Source organism: Sparus aurata, chromosome 16, assembly GCF_900880675.1.
Source record: "Sparus aurata chromosome 16, fSpaAur1.1, whole genome shotgun sequence".
NCBI lineage: Eukaryota > Metazoa > Chordata > Actinopteri > Spariformes > Sparidae > Sparus > Sparus aurata.
This window is the reverse complement of record NC_044202.1, coordinates 15056580-15073380: the sequence shown is the minus strand read 5'-3', so window position 1 is coordinate 15073380 and position 16801 is coordinate 15056580. Positions and strand designations below refer to the sequence as shown.

Here is a 16801-nt window from a genome sequence, read left to right as displayed (position 1 = left end):
ACACACAAACTAACACAATGACTGACGAGGGAGTGCAGGTCTATTCTTAGCTTTGCCTTGAATAATTCATTACTTGCAGTCAGAGATGAGTTGGCATACACACTCACACACAAACGCACACGCACACGCACACACACACACACTGTACCCACCACAGAGAGGAGGCATGCCTTCAGGGTGGACAACAAGAACACCAAACAATATAATTCAACTCTGTGTGATCTCAAAGAATGACGTCAGAGTTGAATTGACACTTCGAACAGTGTTAACTTTACAAAGGTCATATACAGGTTTACTGAAAAGCTGCTGCATCGGAGTACTTTAACTGGTTCTGTACCTCTGAATGGCAGCCCGGTCAAAAAATCATAGCTTTGTATGTGGGATCAACAATGGGAAATTCATCCTCGTACAGAGCTACCTAGCTATAGGGAACATTTTTGAGAAATGGCATCAGAAAAAATCACAAGTGTGGATTACATTGATGCAGCTGTACAGCATGTGTTGGGGACCATTTAGAGAGATAACTGCTGAAATAATGAAGTGGAAGGAAATGGCATATTGAGAATGCATTATATACTCAGTGGTTTCTGTAATTGTGGTCACTTCTTGTTTGTAAGATCTTCATGCTAGGGAGCAATGCCTCTGAATCTCGTGTAAGATGTAATAATAGACAAATGACCTCATATCTCACCATGTACCAAATACCTTTATGTGATAAATTTAGGGAAAGTCCAGTATTTTTAGACCTGGGCCTTATGTGTACATATTTTGGTGTGTATCACCAAGACACAGGCTGTATTGTCTACAACCGTAAGCCTCACAGACAACTTCGAGTAAATCCATTAAAAGTGCTTGTTTTTTTTTAAATCCTTTTGTTTGACCAGAAACAGCCGCTATATCTCCAAATCCACCAGACCTCATTGACAAAAAGTTTCACTTTATCATTAGAAAACGCACTTCATTCAAATCTTGACAGAAACAATTTACAATCCAAATGACTAAACCTATTTGTGTGTGTGTGTCTGTCTGTTCAGGCCTTGGATGTGGACCGCAGTGTTCTGTACAAGATGAAGAAGTCTGTGAAGGCCATCTACACGTCTGGTCTAGGTGAGTCATCCTGTCTGTCCTTCGTTTTTTCATTTCCTCATCTTTTTGCTTTCACTTTAGATGTTCTCAAGCTCAATTTCATGAGGTGACCCTTTTTTGGTGTTGAACTTACCAGTCAACTGATCTATAATTTATGATATATCTTATCATTTTCATAATTTATTTCTGACTTTGATATTTAAAAAAGGAAAATACTTTTTAAAGTAAAAAAAAATATACACAGGATAATTAGTTTAATTCAAAAATCCACATTAGACTGAAAATGAGTGAAATTGTTAATTGCATTTCTGAGGCATCTGCTCCACTGTCTTTGAGGCTGAGGTGGAGTAGTCTTTTTTTTGCCACTGCATGTGTTATTACCATGCTCATTGTGGCTGTCTGTGCCAGTGTTGGGTGTTTCCAGTGTCTTTGTTTGGCCTGCCTGACAGAACCCCGCTGAGAGAGAAAGAGAAAGAGAGCGAGCGAGAGAGGGTGAGAGACCTCTGAACAATGTGCTGAGCGTGTTTTTTTTTTTTTTGGAACAGTGTGCGCTCTGTTCAGACCAGAGGGACAGCTGTCTGATCCAGACCCCCAAAGGAACAGCTGGGGGAGCAGCACAGTGTTTGTGTGTGGGTGCTGAGGCATGGACGTGTTTTCACTTCACCTCACTGTTAAACATGCATTCACATACATACATACATTTAGCCTTTTTTGTGTGTCTGCCAGACTCTGATCCTCTATTCTGTCATCCCGTGACATGAAAGGCTGATTGCGCAGGTGCACATTAAAAAGATGAACTCGGACAGTTCCCCCTGCTCTTGTTGTTGATGAATTACCTTCATTTGAATCTGTGTGGTTAGTGCAGCAGGGTACACGTCTGAGACCTGCAGGTGTTTCGAGGCAGTTGAGATTTGTTTTCATTACGAACAGGATTATCTGCTGTAGGAAAAACTAGAAGGAAGCAAATGAGCCTTCTTGACTTGTCCAAATTTGACCTGGGTTTACTGTAGAAACACTGTTTTGTCTTTGGAAATGCCACTGCTGTATCGGAAGCTAGCATTAACTGAGGTCACCTTGACCTCTAGCATTCAGAAAAAGCTGCCCAGGTGCTGATCTGTTTTGAATACAACCAAGATGACTCCGTGAGGACCTCTGTTTTATGCCTGTAGAACATGAGACAGAGACATGTACATGAATAAAAACATAGCGATGATGATGTATGTTCTAAATATCGAGTGGTCTGCTGTTTTTAGCCCATTTTCTACAGACACTGTACATCTAACGCTGCAGGAATCAATATTTTTACATTAACCTGTGTAATGTGAGAGCTGTTGCTCTATTGATGAACCCTCAGAGAATTATTACCTGACTCTGCAGTTCCTATTAGCTCTACTGAGCGTTACAGCATCTTCCAGCTTATTGTCTGGCTTTATGGTCTGGTGCTTTACTGTTTTGTTTACTCTCCAGTGTTTTCTAAAATACACTTTACTTGGGCCAGCCCCCAAGGTTTATTAACGCTTTTTGCATCCGTCTCACACAACGACGGCATCAGCAATTGATTAACTAGTGGACTATATGCCCTTGCCCTACCCCTGGTCATTTGACTCTTTATCCACACAGAATGTAGTGAAATACTACTTCTTTAGAGGAAAAATACCAGCAAAAAGCAGCAGCAATGTTATAAATAAGACGTTATAAGAAGTTATAAAAGACCCTCTTTGGTGAAGAATCACACAGCTGTTCTGTTTTTTGATGTTGTGAAAAATATCCCAAATATTGCGACATTCGATGATATCTTCAAACACACTGTAAAGGTCCATTTAAGCAAAAAGGATCTCCATTATACATGTATACTCTGCAACTTGATTAAATCAGCTGTAAACAGTTGTAATATTTAGGCATAAATACCTCCAAAGAAATAATCGAATTAATGAAAAGTTCCCCAAATCTTACGGCTCCTACATTGGAATGCAGAAAGTAAATGACCACATACCTCTCACTGTAGATCCTGACATGTAGGAAAGCCGTTTTGTCAGAGCAGCTATGGTGTGTTGGGGAAAAAAGAGTGAAAGTTTTATGAATGTTATTCAGAAGGGATGCAGGGATAAAGCCTGAATAATGAAACACCACAGGGAGCCTCAATAGAGGCTGCCTCAAAATTCAGAGAATGCATCTGTGGATGTCGAGCCCAAACACTGTAAGGATATTTTTTCGGCTACAACTTGAGGAATTGTAAATGAGGGGAAGATGGGAGGTTTGGTCAGAAAGGTGAAGAAAAATAAGCAAGATTACAAGAATTACCACACTCGGGAGAACCAGAGAGGCTGAGCAAGCAATATAAGCTTGTACTAGAGTGAAAGAGGTGGAAAAGAAAAATACAGGAAAAGCAGCATAGATGAGCAAGGGAGCCCGGTCTTGCTGCAGGGACCTGTCAGGTTGTCAGCTTGTGGGTTTTGATGAATAAACCAACAGCAGCATCTCAAACCCCCGAAGAACCTGGAGCTGATCGAGCAGAGCTGCTAGGACAGGCCTGCCAAAGCTGCTGAACAGATAACGACTCAAGGCAAACGAGTGAACGCTGAGTTCCGAGCTGTTTCACCTATAGGTGAGAGGGATGGAGCCGCTGAATAATGCAGCACTCGGCCGCTGTTGCATCCAGAAAATACTGAATTCGATGGTGTCTGATCTGGCCATGTCCTTTTGAATTGCTGCTATGCACACACACTCATTTCTCCCTGGCTGCCAGGTAACCAAGAAATTGAGACTCCCACAAGCTCGAAAGTAATTAACTGCATGGATGTCAGGAGGAAAAAGACCCAAGGAGACACTGAAATAAAGGAGGAAGAAGACTCAAAAAGAGAGCGTAATGAATTCATCCAAAAATAATTTTTCATACATTTTGCCATTTGCCTTTTTTGATTGATTTCACTCTTATGTCTATAGCAGGTGCATAACTTAGTTTAGCTTAGCATAAAGACTGGTAGCACTAGGAAACAGATAGCCTGGCCCTGTCCAGAGGTTAAAAAAACTCAGCAGCCCACTAGCATCTTTAAAGCTCACAAATAAACATGTTATATCTTGTTGGTGTATTCTGTACAAAATGCTAAATGAAAAACAAAAAGTCATCTACTAAAACTCTCACCAAAACCGAAAATAAGGGTTTTCACCAAAATGTCAAACTCTTCCTTTTAATATGATCCTATTTTGATTAATTTCTCTTTCACATGCCCTGTAATTCTCTATCCCTGTCTTCTGTGTGTCAAAGTTAACTACACGCTCTTCTCTCAGTGCTGGTGGCCATATTAAATGGCTGGAGTCCAGACTTGTTTTCATAGAGTCCGCAGAGAGATATGGAATTGATCCGAGGTCGGCCGCACATTGTGTTGGTGAGCATCTGAGCGTCAGCCGACCAGGCCTGATGGAGCCGAGTGTAAGGGAATGAGTGTGGGAGAGACGGAGAGAGGAAGCAGAGGCCTGCCTGCTATCTGATGATTAAGCCCTGTCTGTGTGTGTGAGAGAGATGGAAGAAGCTGCAAAACAAGCCTTTGGGATGTTAGATAATCCTCAGCAGACGCCTGGAAACTGTGTATTACGTTTTTTTTCCCTGTGTGTGTGTGTGTGTGTTTAAGGAGGGGAGATGCAGTAAAGACTGTAGTGCACAACTGGGTATCATCAGGCCACGTGTGTCTGCTGTAAAACTGTGTGTTTATGTGTGTGTGTTCACCCACGTCAAGGCCTCTGTCCTCCAGTGAACACTTGGTCATCGTTTGCTGAGGTCAACACACAAACCACTTGGGGCCACATTAACCTTTTCATTCATGCATTGTTTCCGGGGTCTGAATTTGTATTATGTTTTGTTTTAAGATTCAGAAAAAGCCCACACACAAAGTGCCGTTTCCAACGAAAAAGTAAACGGTAATTTGAATGTAAGTTGTCAAATGTGAGTGTGTGCGTTTCTCTGTGAGCTGACATTTGCTCTTGAAAAAAAGTCTACAGTGTCCCACTTTTATTTAAGCACCAATTAGTTGGCAAGCTCTCAGATGCTAATTAGACTCTTAATTAGTTATTTTCTGAAAGACAAAGCACACTGGTAATATCAAGCAATTCAAGCTGTATGCTTGATGCTACAGGTGCTTTAATAAAATCCTCAAGATCAAGGTGTGCAGTCCTCAATCTGAGGGGTCGGAATCCCCACAAGAGGTTGCAACAGGATTCAATGGTAATATTTTTTACTTGCCTGGTTGGGGAAGTGGGTTAGAAATCTGATAGCCCAAAGTCAAGTTTCACTCGCCCCTATACAAAGAGGTTTTTTGTTTTGTTTTTGTTTTTAAGTTAAAAGGTTTCAGAATAGGGCCTAGTAGTTCAAGTGACTGTCCTGTAACTAGAAGCTCAGAGGTTAAAAACCTAAAGCTTACAAAACCTGTGTTTCTTTAAGAAAGCCCTTGAACACTAGCTTACTGTATTGGGAATGTTTAGGCAACATGTGCAGGGCAGCAGTGAATTAGCAGGTTTTGTGTACAGTGTAAACTATAGAAGAGGCTGCCTATGCCCTCACATCTCACTTCTTTTAGTTACCATCCTTTGAGCTTTAAAGCTGCTCTGCGCTATAGGCTGTATGCGTGATGTGTTTAGGTCATGTTACAACAAATACACATGTACTCAGTAAGCAGCCCTGGGGGGTTTGGGCTGGTTGTCGGCATTGAATAGCCGAGTGCATAGCTCTAGAGTGCCACTTCAAAAATAAGAGCAGGCTCCCGCCCTGTTGGCCCAGAGCCTGGCAGAGCCACCACCAAACAGCTGGAGCTGATGTGTAAACAGTTGGTTGTGGGTGTGTGTGTGTGTGTGGTGAGTGTCTGACACATGACAATGATTGAAGTTTATGATATAAATATCTCTGTATGACTCATTTCAATGCTTTGATTCAGAGGGATTATTTTTTTCTCTTAATTAATTGCTTAATTTTTGGATCATCAAAAGTTTTTTCAGAGCTCAAGCTGACATATTTAATTTGAATGTTCATCTGGTGATCTACATCATTAAAGATCTTTGATTTAAGAGAAGATTGATACACCCAAAAATGCTTTCTTGGAGAAGCTGAATGTAATTAATTTAGTTTTAAACACTGCGCTAAATGCAGTAATGGGGTGTGTTTTAGCTTTTTCTTTCCTTTTTCTTTTTGTATTTAAAATGTCTTGATACTAGAAGCTGATCACTTTCTCATTTTTGCCACTTTGTACAGTCTAATCACGCAGCTCACCTATTACATCAGTTTATATTAGGTGGTTTAAATTAGATTTGTCTGATGTGAGGAGATCTGAAGGTCTGTAGTGACTCAGACGCTTTCTGCTTTCTCCTTTTTAATAAAATGATGGATATTTCTGATCTTATCCAGCTTCAGCTGCAAACCTGCCAGATCGGTGCACCGTGACTGTTATCTATCTGCGTGTATGTGTGTGTGTGTGTGTGTGTGTGTGTGTGTGTGTTAACAGATGAAAAGCTGAGTCATTATGTGGCAGCAGGTGTCTTTTAGTGTACATCCTCATATTTTTACTCGCACCTCCTCCTTTTTCTCCCTCTCTGTCTTCATCACGTGAGAGTTGTCACAGCAACGGCCCCAAGTGCTCCATCCCTCGCTCCACCTCCGTCCCAGTGGCATTAGCTGTTTTTTGAGCTGCCTAGTCTGGCATGAAGTGTATTAAGAGGAATCATTTAGGCCTAACCCTGTGTAGATTAAGTCGACTTTAGTTACGCTAGGAGACTTTGGTCACGGCTAGCTTATGAGCTTCCCCCTGACTGTTAACTGACTTGGGGATTGTTTAGTTTGGGGGCTGACATGGTGTATTTGTCTTTTCCTCTTCCTGTATATCTTCGGCTATACCTTTTGCCGTTTGTCAGTTCTCTTTGGTCTTTCCTCTCATTTCTTCCTATCTCACTACAGCTAAAATAAGGACCAAATAATCTTTTTACCAGTGGTGTTTCTTGTCATTCACGAGAAAGAGCAAAATTGACAAGCAAATGCAGATAACAGTGGAGATGGGTGAAAAAATCTGTCTGTCACTTTTAATGGAGGTAGCGATTTTAAGATCATGGCGGAGCTTCAATGGAGGATCTGCCAGTTATTTTTTTTTATTTGTAATTTCCCAGAGCCAAATACTCACATTTAAGAATTAAACTACAACCCATAGATATTACATTTATAGTGCTTCAAAATGGAAAAAAGCTGCTGTTTCCATACTTCAGAACCAGAGACTGTTACCTAAAAATTACTTAATTGTAATTAGATAATCAATCATGTTGAAGAAATTTCTGTTGACTTACGTATCAATTAAATTCTAAATTCATCAATGTATTTGCCTTATCTTGAAATGCAATAAAAAATTCTAAATTCATATAAACATTTCGGTTTTTTGTTTTATTGTTGAGTTCCTGAAGGATGGTTTGTTTTGTTGAACTATGGAATCCTTGATTTGGTGATAATATTCGACCTTACCTAATCTGATCTAAGAAAACCCTAAACTGTAATGGAAGGATTGACCAACTGGAAAAGTGGATCGTTGTTCAACGAAGGACTACCATACATTATTAATACCCAGTGATTGATTTTTGTCTACTTGTCAAAGCTGATCTGTGTGTGTGTGTGTCTGTCTGTCTGTTTGTGTGTTTCTAGCCCACGTAGAGAACGAGGAGCAGTACACTCAGGCCCTGGAGAAGTTTGGAGAAAACTGCGTATACAGAGATGATCCTGACCTGGGCTCAGCTTTCCTCAAGTTCTCCGTCTTCACCAAGGAGCTCACCGCGCTCTTTAAAAACTTGGTGAGTCTGTGCTGTGTGTGCGTGTGTAAATGTGTGTATTTGTTGAGGAGTGTGTAGATAAGGGAAGGGGTAAAACTCCTCTGGGCCAAAGAAATATTTCCATGCTGTCCCTAATTGTCTCAATCCCCTTGAGTCTCTGTGTGTTCTCTAACACGCACACACGCACACATGCGCAATCACCGTATCTAGCTTGAACTTAAAGCCCTCAGGAGGTAGCACAAGTTTTCCATCGAGATGGGCTAAGAGCTAACACAACATATCTGCTGGATCTAATTCAACCTGGCCCTGCTCTGTTAGAGCCAGGGTTTGTATCGAAGCCAAAGCTTTATTAGAAAAATCTGACACCATGATGTGAGGTCCGTCACTGGTCCTGGACACTGTATCGACTCATACAGAGGCCAGGAGCTTTAGCTTTTTGTATTAATGTTATCTCAGCACCTTATATTAAAGAAATATGAGCTGCCGTCTGACCTGGATGTGAAGATGTAATCTCTCAAGGCTTGAGAAAGCTTCCTAGATTACATGTGAGGCATTAAACTCAAGGGCTGGCTTTAACTGTAACAGCAAATGGGGGAGTTACATATCCCAATATGAATCGCATTTAATTTTTTACTTAAATGATGTGAAAATTTGATATCTTTGCAGTTTACAGATTGTGGAACTGGTGCTGAGGGTGCAAACTTTTTCCCCCCATTACCTCAGTGAAAGGCATATCCTGATGTCATTTAATTATTTCACATCATTTAGCATTTCATCACCCTCTTTTACTAAAGATAAAAGTAGAAAACTGATGTGAATTTTCACCTGAGTGCCTCCCTCTTTTCCCGTCGGATACACATAAAGGATTACATCTCAGAGGCGTCGGGTGTGCCTCTCACTCTCCTGCAGGATTAAATCCTCTGACGTAACCTTTCAACTCTTATCTTGTCTCTCTCCTCACCCTCCTCCAGTTCCAAAACATGAACAACATCATCACCTTTCCTCTGGACAGCCTGCTGAAAGGAGACCTGAAGGGAGTCAAAGGGGTAAGGCAACCTAACGGCACAGTCTTGTGTTACTCTGCAATTGACAAGGAAGAGTTTAAAAGCCTCGAGCTAAATGACCAGTGAACTCGAAGAAATACTCTTTTGCATAAGGTGGAAGACGAGAGTTATCTCAAAAGTGGAAAGTTAGCTTACAGGTATTTTTGAAATGTTATCACCCTTTGTCCTTTCGTCTTGATTGACACTAAAGGCTGTTTTAACTTGTAGCGATTATTCTCATACTAATTCAATCTAAAAATCGATCAAAACCATGCTCATGTGGGCTATGGCGTGATCCCTTCTACAACCCAGATTCCAATACAGTTGGGACGCTGTATGCAGGATTCAGATTCAAAATGAGTGTATATTTACAAAAAAACAATACATTTATAAGTTTGAACATTAGATATCTTATCTGTATTATGTCCAATTGAGTCTACGTGGACAAGGAGATTCAGATGATGTCATTCTGTTTTTATTAAGCTTTACACAGCATCACAACTTTTTAGGAAGCACAGTTTAAGAAACCAGAAGAAAAAGTTGAAAAAAACTCACTTTGATTTCAAAGTGGTTTGAAGCCACCATGGCAATCATTGCTATCCTTGAAGTCCTTTTGCCTCGTTCACAAGGTTGGTAACAGGCTGCTTTGATCTGCCTCAGGCCACTGTTTCCATAAAAAGTCAAAGTTGGGAAGAGACTAGGTAGATAAATGATGAAATACTGTAGTTGTCCGATGACACCTGGGTGCAGCCTGGACATTTCTGAATCAACAGAATAAAACTTCAGCTGTCACTGGGTGAGTGTTACAGTATCACGATGCAATAACTCAACGCGATGAAAGTTATGCAGAACTGTCGGCGTGACGGTCATCGTCACTCCATAAAATGTGTGAAATCAGTCAACATAATTTATGTTCATATTTTCAGCGGAGAACCTCTGATCACTCAACGGAACAGATGAATAAAAGTTTGAGTGGAGCATCAGACTGAATGACACATGGAGGATTTGGAAGTTTATGAGCCAATCAATGAATTCATAAGATGATCAATAGTCATTTCTGCTTCCCAAGGACTCAGAACACAGTCAAATGTTCCCTTGTTGAACTTTTTAGTAACATTAGAAAAAGTTTAACTTTTGAGCCCCACACTGGGTCGACGAGGCTTCTTAGTAGTGGTAATGAGGGATCAGCAAACGCCTCATTTCACCCAGATTTATCCTGCACATCTGGGAAAATAATCCGGATATCCTCTGGTCACAAGTTCGCTTCTCTAACCCTTCGGCCACCACTGCCTTAAAAATGGCTTAAACTGAACATTTTGAAGTACTTCTTGGGGGTATTTTATGCCCTTTTTATTAGAGATTTGACAGTAGTGAGATCAAAGGAAACGAGAGGGGAGGAATGACATGTAAATTGCCCAGCCTCAAACCAAAGCTTTGCAGTTAATGGTGCTTTCAACCTGTAGGCCACCGGGATGCCCCCAAAATGGACTAAATTCTATATTTACTCAGGGAACTTTTTGATCAGAGAATACGCAGAAAAAGACAAATATGATGAGACATGTAATGACCGCTTGACAGTTGTATAACCTTGGTGCTAGGGACACAAGTGTCGAGGTTCAATACGCAGACTCACTAGCCTATAGACTGACACATTAGTTAGTCTGCCAGGCGGTCATGTGTGTCCACCAGCCGGACTGAACCCAGACAGTGACTCGTTAACAGCCTCTGCAGCTCTGTAATGTAATCAGCCTTGTTACTGTGACCTTCACTCTCCAGGCACATGATTGGCTGCGGTACCTACCAAAGTATGATGCGATTAAAGCCGGCTCTGTAATGAGGCTGGGTTGCCATAGAAACGCTGGTTGTCCCCCTGACCCTCGGCCACTTGGTTCTGTCTCGACCTCTGAACCATTCGTCCTTTCACTTCTCTTCCTCTTTTATGGGTCTCTAGAGTGTTTTCTTTTCAGCCTCTATCGGCTTTCCTCTTCCATTACTTCCTGTCTTTGTCTACTTGTCTCTCTCTTAACTTCCTCTCTCTCCCCCATTCTGTCTCCCTCACTCTGTCCCCATCTCTTCCCATCTCTTCACTCTGTCCCCTTCTCCCACACCCTCAATCTCCAGTCTGGCCATGGCAGCCAGTCACATCTGTAATGCTTACCCACTTATTGCTCATTAGCCTTTGGATGATTCTCATTACTGCAATGACATGGGGCTAATGAGCTGCTGGTTATTTTATACCCCAGGACATGCACACACATTTATACACACTCACTTGAAAGTCACCACTGTTTAATGTCCGTAAACGTCAGAAATTGAGTCGTCAGTGTTGGGAGAAGAAAATGTAAGGAGAAAATGGAGAGTCATCTCCTCTCAACCTGCTGATGAACTCCACAGCCCAAGGCTGTTCCCTCATCCCTCCCTTCCCTTCATTAGCTTCCTCCTTGTCCTTGTTGTCCTCCTCTGTCATTACCCTGCTTCTTTGCTCCTCTCTTCTCCTCTCCCTGGGGGAAGTACCTGTTAGGAGAGGGGGAAGAAGTCACGACCTGCACGATGGGCTGTTTAGACTGCAGGGAGCGAAGGAAGGGGGAGAAAGATGAAGTAATGGGTGGATCTGAATGTCATAACAGAGGACGAGAGAGATTAATTTAAAAGATCAGAGATGTTTATGGAGTAAATTTATTTTGTGTGTTTGATGCTGCAGACATTAAAACAGAGATTACAAAACAACTTATAAATAAATACAACTTGATTAAATGTGTTTATTCCACATAAGTATTTTCAACTTTAAGTGCATCGGTCTGATAACAATTTCTTTGGGAAAGCTTTCTATCTATATCATATGTCTAAAAACATTTATTTTCATTTACATCTACACCCAGTGAAGTGGAAGTTTTAAAATTATTTTCCTAGTTTAAATATTTTCCGATGACGAGTGTATATAAATGCATTATCCACTGAGAAATTTTGCATGAACCCACTGAAAACTAGGGTTTCCGACAATATTCACCACCACTTGCAATATGCATTTTTGAATTGGACACTGGGACCTTCTCTAACATTCTCTCACCAACATATACTTTTGGTAACATGTAGCATAACGTAGTTTATACTATCCAAGGATGGTGTCAGGATTACATGAAATATTTATACATTCACAAACCCAAGGCATAAAACACTAGATAAGAGACATGACTACAAACTCTCATTACTAATTCCTATCGCTGCATAAAAAAATGAAATATGGGAGCTTAAAATTCTGCTGTGTGGCAGCTGTAATACTCACCAGTTTTTCTATTTGATTTAACTCTGGACTTAATGGCTTTCTGGTGGCTGATGTTCCCTCAGAGCTTGTTAATATTCTGCCAGTGCCAATGAGTGCGATGAACCAACCCGAGGGGAGGCAGCCGCTAATGGCTGTGTGATTAGAGGGCTACCACCTAGCAACCTGTCCCCGTTGTTACTCTGCTAAAAACCCTACCATTTTCCACCTCATCTACCTCCATGGTCATTTCACTATGGCAGGCAATTTTAATCCTTACTTTCTGTAGTTTCAATGAGCTGTGGAGAAGGTGAAAAAAAAAGAAGCCTTTGTAGTTATAACTCAGGATGCAGCTCGGTCAGTACAAGCAGAAAATGCTGGGGCGGGGTCCCTGGAAGAACCATTATTGTTATCACAGAAGATAAACACACACGCGCACACACTCCAGTTCGTGGAAAAAAGGAAAGTGCTGAGTCCACGAGACATTTCTGCTAACGGCGAACTTTCAGAGTGGACGCCGGCATGATGTCATGCCTGCAGTCGACCCTCTCATCCTCTGGATATTGACCAGTCTGTGTTTCTAACCCACCATGAATCATATCAGCTCATCACCATTCAGTTACAGTGTCTGGACAGTTGCTGCAGAATCTGCTGTGGTAGAGTAAGTGAGGAGTGTGAGGGGAAGAGGCCTGTTGTTTAAATGCTTTAGGAGTGAGCGATGAAGCGAGTCCAGCTGCACTCTCATTGTGGTTCAGCGAGTTGTGAACACCGGAGCCACCCGGGCGTGCTCGCTGTTTTGAGATTTTAGATGAGAGCAGATTACTGATCAAGGCTGTTAGTCATTCATTTGCATACAACGTCCTCTGCTATCAACAAAAACATCAGCAGCATCAGTAGTTTATAAAAGTATTGAACTGAGGATGTACAAACAGCGGAAGAACTAGATTAGTTCAACCAAGTTGTTATAAAGAATGTTTTCAAACTTACTTTCAGTGGTGTTTAGCAATGCAGATATTGGTTTCATTCATAATCAAATTGAAATCTGTGGCATGAAATAAAAAAAAGTGCGCCAGTAGCAGCAACGCTGCACTTTGTACACAGAAGTGCTTCCTGTCTTCTGTGGATTAACCGAGTAAAAGCAGGGAAGTTGATGTACAGATAATTATTTTGCAGGGATTGCTCGAGTCATTTTTCAAACAAAAATGACAACAACAAAAACAAAACAGTTACTTCCAGTGTGATGCTGTGAGAATTTCCTCCACAAAGGAAGTCAGGTTTTGGCCTGTGTTGGTTGGTTGGTTGTCAGCAGGATAGCACAATAAAAACTGAATGGACATATATGAAACTTGGATGGAGATTGAGTCTTGGCCATTAACTCTTGGTACTGATCCAGGATTTTTTTCTCACTTTCTTTAACATTGCGAGAAAGAGCGTTTTTTTTTTTTTACACCTAGTTATTTTCTCAGGGATTGATACTTGGATCTTGATGAAAAAACAAGGCGTATTTTGGTGGCTGGTATCTAAAAGTGAGTAGAGTTTAAACAGATCCTTGTAGCATGTAGTGAATTCAAATATGTTTTCATAGAAATTAATCTCTTTTTAGTGGCTATATGGTAACAAGTAACAACATGCAACTACCACCAGTGTGCAGCTGCGATACTGGGGACTGTTGGTTGGTCTGTGGCACCTCCCTGCCGATCAGCAAGTTCTGAAAGACTGGTCTAACAAGTCATGTCTCCTGGCCAAGTTACAACAAGAAAATATGACTGTTTGCCTAACCTGACTCAGTGATCATCTTGAAAAAGAAAAAAAGAGTAGTATCGTCCGATACCTGTGTTACAGGGACACTATTACTGTAAATAGATGTTCGTATATTTGATTCTTTGGGCACTGCAGACCATTCCAATTGTTGGTATTTGAAGGAGGTATTGGGGTCTGAACAACAAAGCCGTATAACATAAGTGAGAAAACCTATTTTTTTGGTAATTTGTCATTCAAAGGTGCATCAGTACCGCAGATCCAAACTAATCTTAGCCTTTATTGTTGCCGACCAGGTAATACATTTATTACTGAGGTGGGAAAAGGTGTGAAGAATGTGTGACAGGAAGTGCTATTCCTGGGCTTGTGTGCTCGTAGGTAGGAAGAGGTGATAAGTTTGTAAATGGGGGCCCTTGTCAAGGACATGACATTCCTCCTCCATGCTTTGGATTCAGCCAGACAGAGAATCAGGGCGCTAAGAGCCTCCTGCTCTCTCAGGGAGTGAACTGCCCCGTACTTTGGCCTATTCTGCTCTGCCATTCCCTGCCCAGCGGTGCCTGGATCTGGTATTTTTAGCCATTGTTACCATTTTTCTCCTCTCTCTGGCTCTGACATTTCTTTCCGCTCGCCCTCTCTTTTCTCTCTGGCTCCCTCTTGACCTGTAGTTCATTCTTTTAGTCTGTTATGCTCTCCTTCCTCTCTTGGTTTCTGCTCTCGAGCTGGTCGATTGAATGGCTGAGTGGTCTTTGGCTTGGCTTAGTGAACCAGACCATGATCCTGTGGGCTGACAGGTTGAGCCTGCCAGTCCTCTGCTGTTGAAGTGGAGGTCAACAGCGGGATCACAGTCCTCACTGGAGCTCTTACAATGCACTAAAGCCATAAGCTGTGTGTCCAGGCGAACAGAAATATGTGTGCTTTTCACGTTCATGGACAGAAATGCACTGTAAGCCAGACTGCTGCTTGAGAGCTAAATGTTTATGTAGGTTTGAGTTTTTCTGTGGCTAAAAACTATGTTTCAATGCCCTGATTGAGCAGGTGCTTGCTGTAATATTTGGTATGAAAGGGAACTTTTCAGTTAAATGTGATGTAATTCTCTTGATAACTTGTTATTGTATGCCGTTGAGCAGACATTCCCAGCATTTTTCCTCTGGTATCAGACAACAATTCATTTTATGGGATTGTATTTTTTAGTCACGGCCAATTGCACCCAGTAATGTCCTTTTGTTTGTCCTAATGGCTGTTTAATCAACATCGCAGCATCAGAGATGTGGATTAATCAGGCGCCTTGCTCAAGCAGCTGTTGAAAGCACACCCATGACGATGAGAAATCAGCGTTGCCTGTTGTCGGTGTAACCAGAGGCATCATGTTACAAATGCCGCAAACGATCACACCGCACTCCTGCTTTCCCAAAAACCCTCCACAGCGACTTTCTCCCAGTTCTGTGCTGAGACAACTGCATCTGTGAGGAGGATGATTCAGCGTACTGATTCACATTTCACATTGTGATGAAACACACCTGCAAATGCAAACACACACACCCACATACATGCACACACACACACACACACACACACACACACACACACACACACACACAGTAGCTTTGCTCATCAGTGAGTAAGAACGGAAAGTATTTTCTGAACACGTGACAGTGATAAGGACAATGATGATGGTGACATCTTTGTGATTCCTTGTAAAAAGTATTTGTTTAAATTATTTTTTTTCAGTTATTTCTTTTCTTTTCCTATCCAAGGTGTATTGATTAGAGCCCAACCAATTTCTGGGGCCAATATACACGCATTTTTCCAATGATCCCTCAAAAGTAGTTGTCAAACTCTATCCACCAACCCATCAGTCAGGCTTTAGTGTTGGTTATTTTTTCATTATCTCTTAATCCATCTAATATTTTTATTTCCAGGTTATTTATAGTTTGACAAGACACCTTAAACATCCAGAAGTATTCACTTTACTTTTTGACTGAGAAAAGCACAACATTGTTTTTAAGCTAGAACGAGCAAATGTTTTTGGAAAAACTGATCTCTTTCTGCTTTTTGTTTTTCACAGGATCTCAAAAAGCCTTTTGACAAAGCCTGGAAGGACTACGAAACAAAAGTGTAAGTACCCTAATATGAATACTAAACAGCTTTTGATTAATTATCAATAAATAGATAAATAATTTTTTTGTTAATTGGTTAAAGTTATGCACCATGCGGACTCAGTGACTGAAACTGTTATTATGGATTGAATAAATTAGTTAAGTTGCTCAAACTAGCCTAACTTGTTGTATGTTAAAGTGAAATGTGCACATGTGTCTTGTCTCTGTGTGTCTTGTCCTGACTAACCACTATCCCCCTCTAACCTCCCCTTGTGATTATCTGTCAACACATCCCTGATAAAGTGAATAACAAGCCCTCACCGTTTCTTTCCCATCTCCACACCGAGACACCATTTCTTCCCACACACCATTGTGACTGTGCATGCAGAAGAACACATGACTTTTATAGCACTTTCATGTATTTTACAAGCTGCAAAGGACATTCTTTACTGAAAGGGTAATGCATCTTCTCTCCAAACCGTTTCGATCAGACAGTACGGGCTTTGTACTGACATCGAGAGTTCAGCCGGATGCTGTGTGACCGGCCTCGACTGTTCTAACTTATTCCTATTATTTTACTCTATTGATGAACAGCAGTCATCAATAGAGTTTTCTGCCTGATTGGGAAAAACCTACCCAACATATCCTGCCGCTCCTCTTTATCGGTGATCCTCTAGTTGTGTCTGATCTCTCTGCGGTCTGCTGTTGATAACAGGCTGTTTTCATATTCGCAGACACAGAGAGATGAAATGATTTGGTCTTAACAC

At 41.3% G+C, this 16801-nt stretch overlaps 1 protein-coding gene across 1 annotated transcript in view; it reads left to right on the top strand.

Moving 5' to 3' along the window:
• Window positions 1–16801, top strand: part of asap2a (ArfGAP with SH3 domain, ankyrin repeat and PH domain 2a) — a 52101-nt gene that overhangs the window by 18590 nt on the left and 16710 nt on the right. The window contains exons 2-6 of the mRNA XM_030391821.1: window positions 1035–1107; window positions 7754–7899; window positions 8850–8924; window positions 16004–16053; window positions 16465–16491. Coding sequence (XP_030247681.1) covers window positions 1035–1107; window positions 7754–7899; window positions 8850–8924; window positions 16004–16053; window positions 16465–16491 — 371 coding nt within the window. The remainder of the gene's footprint in view (window positions 1–1034; window positions 1108–7753; window positions 7900–8849; window positions 8925–16003; window positions 16054–16464; window positions 16492–16801) is intronic.